At 41.0% G+C, this 12,270-nt stretch overlaps 1 protein-coding gene across 3 annotated transcripts in view; it reads right to left on the bottom strand.

Moving 5' to 3' along the window:
- Positions 1 to 12,270, bottom strand: part of snx13 (sorting nexin 13) — a 38,690-nt gene that overhangs the window by 9,728 nt on the left and 16,692 nt on the right. For 2 of the 3 annotated variants that reach the window (XM_057827460.1, XM_057827457.1), the window contains exons 5-21: positions 11,622 to 11,743; positions 11,438 to 11,556; positions 11,275 to 11,379; positions 7,090 to 7,178; positions 6,927 to 7,010; positions 6,715 to 6,853; positions 6,550 to 6,638; positions 6,383 to 6,485; positions 6,125 to 6,318; positions 3,673 to 3,777; positions 3,440 to 3,610; positions 3,304 to 3,373; positions 2,899 to 3,077; positions 2,676 to 2,783; positions 2,489 to 2,599; positions 765 to 926; positions 632 to 703 (exon numbers count right to left, since the gene is read on the bottom strand). In XM_057827460.1, the coding sequence (XP_057683443.1) occupies positions 632 to 703; positions 765 to 926; positions 2,489 to 2,599; positions 2,676 to 2,783; positions 2,899 to 3,077; positions 3,304 to 3,373; positions 3,440 to 3,610; positions 3,673 to 3,777; positions 6,125 to 6,318; positions 6,383 to 6,485; positions 6,550 to 6,638; positions 6,715 to 6,853; positions 6,927 to 7,010; positions 7,090 to 7,178; positions 11,275 to 11,379; positions 11,438 to 11,556; positions 11,622 to 11,743 (2,022 nt within the window). The remainder of the gene's footprint in view (positions 1 to 631; positions 704 to 764; positions 927 to 2,488; positions 2,600 to 2,675; positions 2,784 to 2,898; positions 3,078 to 3,303; positions 3,374 to 3,439; positions 3,611 to 3,672; positions 3,778 to 6,124; positions 6,319 to 6,382; positions 6,486 to 6,549; positions 6,639 to 6,714; positions 6,854 to 6,926; positions 7,011 to 7,089; positions 7,179 to 11,274; positions 11,380 to 11,437; positions 11,557 to 11,621; positions 11,744 to 12,270) is intronic. The other variant, XM_057827459.1, reaches the window with a different exon arrangement.

The following is a 12,270-nucleotide window of genomic DNA, read 5'->3' as shown; positions in this document are numbered from 1 at the left end:
AGATCGCAAATGACGGCGACCTTATTAAACGTACATTTGAGACAACAACTCTACCGAGGTTCTGGATTAAAGTCATTCTGGAATATCCTGACATCGCGACAAGAGCGTTGAAAACCTTGCTACAATTTCCAACATCGTATCTTTGTGAAGCGGGCTTCTTAATTAATGTTTAACGACAAGGCGAAGTTGTTAATGGTGAGCGCGGTGTGCAGCTGTTGTGTGAAGCTTACATGGCAGGATGAATCTGAGGAGAACTTTTCTACAAGTCCTTCCATGATCAAACGTAAGTTAATATTCCTTTCTTTCAAGAAAGTTTACTTTGGAATCGCTGCATTTGCGAATTTTGCGGCTATTTTTAACGTTACGCGCATGCGCAGAACCGCATCGTTGCAATTTTTGATGGGTTGCAAAATTTGTCAGAACACCGTTCCGTGAAAAAAAAGACCCAAATAACACCGGTCCGTGGTGCAAAAAAGGTTGGGGACCCCTGCACTAAAAGGTTTTTATAGTTTAGGTTAAATACAACTGAACTGTTCTTGATTAATGCACTGTAATGGATTTAAAATTCTTTTGAGTACAACTACAGGGAGCCCGTGCCACGCATTCAAAACACTGAAAGTGGTCCACTCACGTTGTCGTCCAGCTGGGCCGACACCCGACAGTGTTCGGGGTCAATGTCCGACTTGGGGAGAAGAGGAGGCACCTGGAAGAGAATAGTTACAATTGTCACATTTGAACCAAAGTGCAGCTGTGGTCAAACGCACCTTGAAGATTGACTGCTTGATATCCTGGCCCAGTCTTTCGGACATGCGGCCCATGTTGTCCGACACTTTGTTCATGCCCTCGGCAAGACTGTCCGGGAGCGACTTGACCGCGTTGGACACGTTCCTCATGGAGCTCCTTATAGGATTGACGAACGTGTCGATCTGGTGTGTACACAACAGAAACGGGATCATCGTTTTTCAATTTTTTTCCCCCCAATCCTTTTGAATCTAGCGGGTTTAACACAGCGGCTAATTTATGGAATTTTATAAGCTAATGAGCGCCACATTTTATTAAGTGAATGTTTTTCATTCATCCGATTTTGCTTTATGGCCAAACAATGGGTAGGTTTGACAAATTAAAAACACCAAAAAAAATATGGTTTATTGCGACAAGGCTATTATGCTAGCAGACTGCTAGCTCAGTTTGTTAGCCCGTATGGGAATTTTATCCTGTCTGATGCAGTATTGTAAATAACAGCATTAAGAGTATAACAGTGTTTCTATACAACAGACATGTTCCAAGCAAGCTGCTAAGCTAGGGCTAGCACCGAAAGCCACTAGTTCAAAGTTACCAAGAGGATTTTCAAGAGATTTGTTTTGTCATTCATCTGGTTTTGCTTAAATTTATTTAAAAAAAAAAAAAAAAAAAACTCCAGTTTGCTATGACAAAACTACTACACTAACTCGTTAGCCTGCGGGAATTGTATCCTCTGCGTGATGTAGTGCTATTACATAACTTAAGAATAGCCATGTGTAGTTTGAAAGATTTAATAAAAACTTTTTAAAAACTGTTGCGAAATGCTATGCTATGGTTAGCGCTGCATGTTGTTAGCCCCAAGTTACAATGTGGATTTTAAAAGGACTCTGCTCCTAGCTAATAGGTAAAGGTAAATTAATTTCATTGGCACTTTTTTGTGATCTTAGTGACCTGGTGTTCTGCAATTCCTTGCGGCGAGACGTCCTACACAATGCTCAGTGCAGTTGCACAAGCATCCGCACGCATGCCCACATCGGTTAAAAGCAGTGAGTACTCACTATTTTTGGTTTTCTTGAGTTTTTTTATTACTTTTTCATTGCATCAAAAATACTTTTTTCATGTATTTCCCTCATAGTTTTAACATTGTTTTTTTTTTTTGTGTTAGCTTTAAAGCAGAGTGTTGATCCATTAGTCACGTAGCGTATTTAAACCGTCCTTTTTTGATATACAGTGGGGAGAACAAGTATTTGATACACTGCCAATGGGTTTTCCCATTGTGAGTGTATCAAATACTTGTTTTGTTTAGATGCATACAGGCAGAACGTACTAAAAAATGCCTTAAAATACTTTAATGTAGCTACAGTGGGGAGAACAAGTATTTGATACACTCACAATGGGAAAACCCATTGGCAGTGTATCAAATACAAGTTGAGAGCACACGGTAGTACTTTGGGAGTCAAATTCGCCGATGTTGCACATTTTGACAGAACACCGGTTTCAAAGTAAAGTGGTGGTTTGTGGTTTAAGACTGGTGGTGAAGACACAACTGGGACTTGCGACACTGTTTTGTTGCTCCCTACAGACAGGATTTTTTTTTTTTAAATAAAATCTGGCTTTGAAATAGCTTTCTATGTAAATATCCTATACTAAAATGTGGACCCCTAAACTTGTGTATATTTTTTTACTAAATTTTATGAAATTTACAGTAATCTGAGACAGTGAAATGTATTGTTTAATGTTTCGTCACCTTGCGTGCAAAATCTCCTTTGCCTTTATTGTAAGCTTTGTTCTCTAGGAAGTCGTAGACATACGGGATAAGCGTTGGACACGCTTTCACCATCTCGGGGTTCAACAGCAACTAGAAAAACATGCATTTCATTTATAAATAATAACCACTTGTGTCATTTTATTACACTAATATAAAAGATTCATACCTGTAGGTATGCATTGAGGTCCTTTTTTCTCTTCTCTAAGAAATCTCTGTCCATGTTGTTGAATGTTTTCTTCCCCGGGAGCTTCAAAATGGACGTCAAGTTCTCAAACTAGAAAGTAAGATGTCGAGTCAAATCATTGAAAGAAATACACCACTAATAAAAAATAAAGTAAATAAAAGAAAAAATGAAGAGAATTTAAGAAATGCACAAACAAACAATCCACCTGCTCAGTGATCCTCATGTGGAAGTCATGGAAATCGGAGTAGCGACGATAAGTCTTCCAGCAATCCTCGCTGCCGTCTGGGTTGCGTCTGAATACAGTGATGGCGTAAAGCGCGTACGTCTTCCCGTGCTCATTGCACACACCTGCGGCGGCCCACAAGCCGGGAACAGAAGCGTCAGCTACCCCACCCAATGATACGATCGCAAGAGGTGGGGAAACAACAGGAGGGGGGTCAAAAGACAGTAAACAGCATGCGGGTGCCATGAGAGAAATTGAGGACGGCAACAAAACGGCGTAGCAAATCGGGGAGAAAAGACGAGTAAAAATGGAGCTCGGTGGCAAAAAAAAAAGACATCAATACAAAAATGTGTTCAGCTTTAAAACATAAAACTTTGATGTCTTTACCCGTATCGGAGATGAAAGCGTGAAGCTGTATCGATTCGTCGTGACACGAGTTGCTCAGCTCATCCAAAGACTGGAAAAAATGAAGAATTTTCATAAATATGCGGCTGATTGTGATCACAAGAAAAAGAGGCCTCACCAGATTGATGCTTCCAGTCGGCGAGCCGTTGAAGGATTCTGCGTCGCCGTCGTCGGAGCCACGGTAGCTAGGCTCTTTTAGCATGTCTAGCTCGGCTAGCATGCGCACGTACAGCGGGCTTTGCTTGAACGAGGGGTAGTAGCATTCGTCGCGAAGCATCATGTCATAAACCTGGAGAAAAATATCATTTGGTTGGGATTTGAGATTCATGGGAATTTCAAACAAATTGGCACCTTTTTCTGGATGTCGTCAAAAATTTCTGGCGTGGGATCATCTTTCTGAAGCTTCTCCCACAAGCGTGTTATGGAGTCTTCATCCACTTGGACTCTGGGAGAAGCCTGGAAAGATGACAAATTGGGCTAAATGTCATAAAATGTACAGACGTAGCTTTGCAGCAAGTTAGACTTTATTTAGTATAATGCGCATTTTTTAGTGTTTGAAAACAACGCAAATTGGGGACATTTTGGGTAGTCAAGAGTCGTCAAACTCACCTGAAGAGCTTTTAAGAACTTTTAGAATTGCATACAAGTATAACAACATATACCATTTAATACCAAATTTCACAACCAACCTACCAAAAACAAAACAAAATCAGTAACTTTTCGAAACCTTTCGAAGGTATTCAAACGCTACCAGATGAAATTCAATGGATTTTTCAAGTCAAGTTTATTTATATCCCTAATTCATTACAAAAAACCCCAAAATAGTTTCACAGACAAATACCAGTTAAAAACAGTAATCATTCCAATATTTAAGGAGATAATGAATGGTAAATAAGTGTATACAGTTGTACCTCTACTTACAAACATCTCTACAAACGGAATGTTCAGGTTACGACACACCTTAACGGGAAAATATTGCCTCTTGTTGCAAAAGACATTTCAGGATACGAGAGGCAAATACAGTATGGGCTGCTACTCGCAGCTCTCAAAGTTTCTTGAATGTAACATACTTATAGCTTCTCTCATATTACAATAATACATGTATACTAACAGTGTAACGGAACATGTATTTGTATTGAACCGTTTCGGTACGTGGTGCTCGGTTCGGAACGGAGGCGTACCGAACGAGTTTTTGACGTAACGTAACCCTTACTTTTCGAGGCTGTGAGCCGATTGGGTTACAGTTTCTTTGTGTAGATTATATTTACTCCGTCTTCTCTACTATAATGAGGACCAACACGGTAGGACAGTATAACCCAGAAACATCAACGGCGCGACAACGTGGCCACCGGGGGAATGTAGTGAAACGTGGGCGTTAAAGTCAATCAGCCAATGCACACCAGTCGCAGTGCGGCCGCGTGTTAGACACGTCCCAGAAGCGGCTCAACTGGACGCACACGAAAAGAACGGCAGAGTTTATTATTCGACACGAGACGCAACCCTCCTGCGTCAACACTACTACCGGTAGCTAGGATCGGGCAGATCGGAATTCACTTGTGTAAAAACACGGTGGATCCGGTCGATTTTCAAACTAATATGCAATCGTAACCCACTTTTTGAGTCCATCAGATCTCTTGAGTGGTAGATCGGGGCACAGTTGACTTGTCTTTGTTGATTTACTGCTGTCTTCTCTGCTATAATAATAACCAACACGGCTCGTGTTCAATACAAAACCCTCCTATCACAAAAAAACAAGTAGGAACTAATATTCACACTACTTTTTGAGCAGAATTCTAGCTTTGTGTAGGCTAATGTTCCTATTGTTGAAAGTACAAAGGTGTGTAATAAACAACTAGCGCATTTATATTTTGCATTTTGTTTTCTTACTGTACCGAAAATGAACCGAACCGTGACCTTAAAACCGAGGTACGTACTGAACCGAGATTTTTGTGTACCGTTACACCCCTACTTCTCTGCCATTGGCTATTGCCTAGCATCTTCCTGGTATCCAACTGGCTAAAAGGGATCTCTAGTGTATGTATATGTGTGTTTCCCAGTGTCCTGTTCATTCGGCCCTCAAACCACGAAGTGTTCTGACAGCTTTGCCTGACTGTATCAACTTTTATTCTATATTCTTTTTTTTTTTACATTATGCACAACTCTCATTTTGTGTTTACTGTGGAATAATCTAAATGTAACATGCATTTGTTTGATGCATTTTTATGTCTGAATTTTTGAGGGCTTGAATTAGGGCATTTACACAGAAAACACATGTCTACTTACAGAATTTTCAGTTTTACGAAACTACTTCCAGAACCAACTAATTTCGTAAGTAGAGGTACCACTGTATTAGAAATAAAAATATGATAAAAAAAGACAAATTTAAGGCTTTTTAGTACCCCTTGGTGACCCTGAAAAACTTTTTGTTCACAATTATTCCATTTCTATGAGCTCACTGCCTGCCTTGACAACGCTAAGACGTCTAATTCATGGAGGACTGACTGGCTTTGAATGCTCATTTTAGTTTCACTGACACATCGAATGAACATTCGGTCAATCGCCTCCGCCAAGTCAAAATGGATTACAGTGATCCCTTGTTTTTCGCAGTTAATGTTTCATTTTTAAGTAATGATAATCTACAAATTTTAGCATTTCAGAAAGAAACGTGAACTTGATGTTAATGATTTGACTTAAAATTTCTACTGATGCGGACTCCAATCTCTGAGATTATTACTATGATTGCTTACATTTATGGATTTTGACATTTTAGACTGCCATGTCAAACAAGTGATTTTCCGCTGACCTTTTCAGACAGATACTGCTCAAAAACGCCCAGTGCGGCCGCTTTCAGAAGCCCCTTGGTTGCGTTAGGTTGTCGTTTTCCGTCTTTCTGCCAGCGCTGCATGGCCTCTAGCTGCTGCTGCGCCGTCACTCGGTAGCCCTCCACCGTCAACCAAAAGAAGAGCTCCGCCTGGGCACCGGCGGCCTGCATGAAGTCTGTAAAACAAACCGGATAAGCACAACTTTAAGAACAGTTCGGTATGGGAATTTGCGTTTTTACCCATGAAGAACTGCAAGGCGATGTTGTGGACCAGGATGTGATCCAACGGGATGACGCACAGCTTGCCGAAATTGGCCGCGAGCCTCAACGTGTCTACCTCCTCCTAAAAGGGGCGGAGACATTTATCTGTCCGATCTGTGGCCGATGAGTTAAAGGCAATTTGCTACCTTTCCAGATTTTAGTCTCTGGATCCTGGTCTCGCAGACCTTCTTGACAAACAGAAGACTGTTGATCTGGTTTTTGATGACGTTGATGTCTGTAGCAAAAACGTATGGCGCGATATTACTCCAGGAACGATTTTCACGAAAACAATTTTAGATTATCTCGCCCACCATCTCCTGCCGTGTCCAGTGACCGCAAATACTGCAGTTCCTCAATCACCTTGTCCTTCACGGCTTCCAGTTCTGCAGGTTTGTCGGTCAATTTCAAGATGTTCATAAAGGCTTCGTAGTTACAACTTGAGTCTCGGATCTGAGAACGAACACTCCAAAATCACCATCTTGGAAATAAAACCAACTGCATTATAAACCAGTTTAAATTTTACCATCCAGATGACGAACTGGTTGATGTAGTCGGGATCACTCAGCTGGTTGATGAGCGGAAGCAGGACACCGCGTGCCAACACCTCCTGATAAAACATGTGCGGATGAATTTAGAGCACTGCTGTCGCAAATTGTCGCGTGACTTTTTTGTTTCGGTGCACTCACTCTTAAAAAATATCTCATGTTTTTGTTGTGGAAGTCTCCAGGAGGTAGCAACAGATACAGAAGCAATTCGCACAAGTCCCGGAGGAAACCTGTCACAAATACCAGAAATATCACTTAGGATACGGCACTAAAATGACGTCATCGGTATCGGCGAGGACTAAGAAATAACGTACAGACACTGTGCGATATGTATTAGAAGATGGCCGCCCTGTTATCATTCTGCTTTGAATTTAAATGAGTTTACTACTAGTTTATTACAATTATCAGATTTGTTCTTCCTTTGACAAAGATACACCCTCCTACTCATCTGTGTGTCAGGTAGACGTCCAATACATTTGAAGTTGGAGGGATGGCAGCCAGGCCTCTCACTTCAAATGAATTGGATCTCTAGTGCTGTCAATAGCAGCCACTGAGTCTGACCAAGACATGACAGCAATGACTGTACATTCAAGTGAGTTAGCAGTAATTTAGTATCAACCGAAAAACACAATTGTTTGTACAGTGCCTTGCAAAAGTATTCGGCCCCCTTGAACCTTGCAACCTTTTGCCACATTTCAGGCTTCAAACATAAAGATATAAAATTTTCATTTTTTGTCAAGAATCAACAACAAGTGGGACACAATCGTGAAGTGGAACAAAATTTATTGGATAATTTAAACTTTTTTAACAAATAAAAAACTGAAAAGTGGGGCATGCAATATTATTCGGCCCCCTTGCGTTAATACTTTGTAGCGCCACCTTTTGCTCCAATTACAGCTGCAAGTCGCTTGGGGTATGTTTCTATCAGTTTTGCACATCGAGAGACTGACATTCTTGCCCATTCTTCCTTGCAAAACAGCTCGAGCTCAGTGAGGTTGGATGGAGAGTGTTTGTGAACAGCAGTCTTCAGCTCTTTCCACAGATTCTCGATTGGATTCAGGTCTGGACTTTGACTTGGCCATTCTAACACCTGGATACGTTTATTTTTGAACCATTCCATTGTAGATTTGGCTTTATGTTTTGGATCATTGTCCTGTTGGAAGATAAATCTCCGTCCCAGTCTCAGGTCTTGTGCAGATACCAACAGGTTTTCTTCCAGAATGTTCCTGTATTTGGCTGCATCCATCTTCCCGTCAATTTTAACCATCTTCCCTGTCCCTGCTGAAGAAAAGCAGGCCCAAACCATGATGCTGCCACCACCATGTTTGACAGTGGGGATGGTGTGTTCAGGGTGATGAGCTGTGTTGCTTTTACGCCAAACATATCGTTGTGCATTGTGGCCAAAAACTTCAATTTTGGTTTCATCTGACCAGAGCACCTTCTTCCACATGTTTGGTGTGTCTCCCAGGTGGCTTGTGGCAAACTTTAAACGAGACTTTTTATGGATATCTTTGAGAAATGGCTTTCTTCTTGCCACTCTTCCATAAAGGCCAGATTTGTGCAGCGTACGACTGATTGTTGTCCTATGGACAGCCTCTTCCACCTCAGCTGTAGATCTCTGCAGTTCATCCAGAGTGATCATGGGCCTCTTGGCTGCATCTCTGATCAGTTTTCTCCTTGTTTGAGAAGAAAGTTTGGAAGGACGGCCGGGTCTTGGTAGATTTGCAGTGGTCTGATGCTCCTTCCATTTCAATATGATGGCTTGCACAGTGCTCCTTGAGATGTTTAAAGCTTGGGAAATCTTTTTGTATCCAAATCCGGCTTTAAACTTCTCCACAACAGTATCTCGGACCTGCCTGGTGTGTTCCTTGGTTTTCATAATGCTCTCTGCACTTTAAACAGAACCCTGAGACTATCACAGAGCAGGTGCATTTATACGGAGACTTGATTACACACAGGTGGATTCTATTTATCATCATCGGTCATTTAGGACAACATTGGATCATTCAGACATCCTCACTGAACTTCTGGAGTGAGTTTGCTGCACTGAAAGTAAAGGGGCCGAATAATATTGCACGCCCCACTTTTCAGTTTTTTATTTGTTAAAAAAGTTTAAATTATCCAATAAATGTTGTTCCATTTCACGATTGTGTCCCACTTGTTGTTGATTCTTGACAAAAAATTTAAATTTCATATCTTTATGTTTGAAGCCTGAAATGTGGCGAAAGGTTGCAAGATTCAAGGGGGCGGAATACTTTTGCAAGGCACTGTATATTATTTAAACGTGGTATCGGTACAGTATCATCCGTGTGTTGGAATCTGTATCAGCAACCCAAAAGAATGGTATCAGAGCTGAAATGTTGTATGATTTTTCAATAATTTATTTGCAATCTACTGGGGTTTAGTGCTGCAATGATTAATCGATTAAATCGAGTATTCGATTAGAAAAAAATATTCGGATTAAATTTTATTGCTTTAAGTATATGTTTAATTAAAGTGGCATTGTAATGGTTTATTTTGAAAGTGTTTGTATTTAGTTTTATTGATTAGGGTGGATACACTGCCCATTGTCTGCCTCATTTCACATCGCTGAATCCAACTGGTCCCTGTTTAGACCAACATAAGGTAAGTTTTGGTTTGAGCTAATATTTTTTTATGCATTCATAATTTAACTTATAGGTATATTTAGCTGTTTTTGTGGGAATATGTGTCTGAACCATTTGTGAAAAGTATTGTTAAAAAAAAAAAAAAAAAAACTTTAGCATTTTATAGCATTTAAGCTAGTGGACTTTTGCTATGTAAATTAGCCAATGGTTATTTTGTTGTACATAGATCCTCTTTTTTTTTTTAATACCGTTTGAGGCTCAGCTCAGGTATTTCAAATTTTCATGTTCCTTATCCAATTACTCAATTATTCGAACTAACAAGTTCATCGATTAATCGACTACTTAAATAATCGATAGCTGCAGCCCTACTGGGGTTCATAAGTATTTGTACCCCTGAGAAAATCAGAGTTAATATTTAGTGCAGAAGCCTTTGTTTGCAATTACAGAGGTCAAACGCTTACTGTAGTTCTTCACCAGGTTTCACATAGGCAAACAGGGATTTTGGCCAATTCCTCCACAAAAAATCGTCTCTATATCTGTCAAGTTTCAGCTCCATCCAAAGATTTTCTATTGGACTGAGGTCTGGAGACTGGCATGGCCACTCCAGAACCTCGATATGCTTTTTACGCAGCCACTCCTCAGTCAGCAGGCTCTGTGCTTCGGATCATTGTCATGTTGGAGGATCCAGCCACTACTCATCTTCAAAGTCTTTGACTGAGGGAAGGAGGTTGTGGCTCAAAATCTGACGATACGTTTCACCCTTCATCCTATGCTTTATACAGGTTTCCACCCACATACTTCACAGTGGGGATGGTGTTCTTGGGATTGCACTCATCCTTCTTTTACATCCACACACGACAAGTAAAGTTTACACCAAAAAGTTCTACTTTGGTCTCATCTGACCACATGACTTTCTCCCATGACCCCTCTGCATCATTCCGATGGTTCCTGGCAAACGTCAGACGTGGCTTCACATGTAGTGGCTTCAACAGGGGAACCTTCTGAGCAATGGATGATTTTAAAACATTGCACCGTAGTGTTCTACTGACAGTAGCCTTTGAAACTGTGCATCTAGCTCCCTTCAGGTCATTGACTAGCTCTCATAATTAGTGATGCCCCACGAGGAGAGATTTTACATGGAGCCCCAGTCTGAGGTAGATTATCAGTCAAGTTTAGCTTTTTCCATTTTCTAACAATTGCTGCAACTGTTGATTTATTCTCACCAAGCTGCTTTCCAGCTTTGTTGAGCCCATTTTTTTTTTCCTCTGGTGTCTTTCGAAAGCTCTCTGGTCTTGCCGATGGTAGAAGTTTGATTATGATTGACTGGTGGGTGCACAGGCAACATTAATAACCTCAAACGGGTGGTGGGTTGGTGGTTACTCATGGGGAAAAGGTGGACTTTTTTAAACTCTGAGTGTTATAGTTATTGTAAATTCTCAGGGGGACAAATACTTATGAATCCCAGTAAATTACAAAAAAAATGTTTTAAAAAAATTATAATGTGATTTCTGGATTTGTTTTTTAGATTATGTCTCTGAGTGGAAATGCATCTATGATTGAAACTTCAGACCTCTACCTATTTTTTTAAGTGGGTGAACTTGCAAAATCACAAGGGGTGCCAATACTTCTGCTCCTCACTGTATTTATTTTTTTTGAATCCGTATCGTGCAACACTACTCAAAATATTTGTTTTCTGCAACACAAGCGTGACTTCGTTTACCTTCTTCGTCCTTTAGAGAAGTACACACCACGTCCCGGCAGATTTTTCTTTCCATCTCCACTTCGGCCTCAAAAAACGAGTCTATCAGCTCTTCTGTTATGTCCCCTGTTCATACATCACATTATTATGTGTCAGGCATGAACTTGCATCACCGTGCGCTTACTTTGTTTATCCTCTCTGTCCGGGAGACGATCCTGAGCTTTCCGAAAGACACGCAAATGGGTGGCAAAGTCGTCCACCAGGCGAGTGGTGAAGTAAGGCTGCCAGTCCACTTCTTTGGACCTGGAGAGATAGAAGGTTTAGTCAAATTGATTGAGCTGGTAGCCTCAGTTGTTTGTGACTGGTACCGCGTGGAGAACTGGACGAGGGCGTTCTGAAGTGTCTGTCGGATTTCGAGTAAGAAAGACTCATCCTCGCTCAGAGTGTAGTACCAGTACTGGATGTAATCTCTCAAAGCAAACTGGATCACCTGCAGATGGGAGAGCAAACGTGCTGTGAATTAGGGGTAGGAATTGGAATGAGTTTATCAGTAATAGACGTCCTATCTGTTTGAGGTAGGAGGGATGGCAGCACTTCTGTCACCCTCCCAGTTCAAACGGATTGGACGTCTATGGCCGTCATTGGCAGCAATGCCAGGCAACGAGTTCATTTCACGTCATTTCCTGTTGCAATTCCGCCACTTCCTTCCTGTTGATTTTTGGTTACTGAAAAGGAAGTGACTCAAGAATGTTTCAAGAATGAATCCTTTTTTTCACCATCTGCACTAACATTGTTGAAACCCATGCTGATTTCTCTCACAAGAAAATCCACTGTGCGTCCGTCTTGTGGGAAACAAAGACACTGCCAGGCCGTCACAAATTGTCGTATTTTGAGCATGTCAAACAACAAACGGCGAGTTAAATTTTAAGTCGGATGTTGAAAAGATCATGTGTCGAAGCGATCGTATTTCAAGGTACCACTGTATTGATTCTTGGTGGAAGCATATCGATAACATTT

Source organism: Corythoichthys intestinalis, chromosome 22, assembly GCF_030265065.1.
Source record: "Corythoichthys intestinalis isolate RoL2023-P3 chromosome 22, ASM3026506v1, whole genome shotgun sequence".
Taxonomy (NCBI): domain Eukaryota; kingdom Metazoa; phylum Chordata; class Actinopteri; order Syngnathiformes; family Syngnathidae; genus Corythoichthys; species Corythoichthys intestinalis.
Note: the sequence above shows the minus strand (reverse complement) of the source record. Positions and strands in the feature narration are given on the sequence as shown.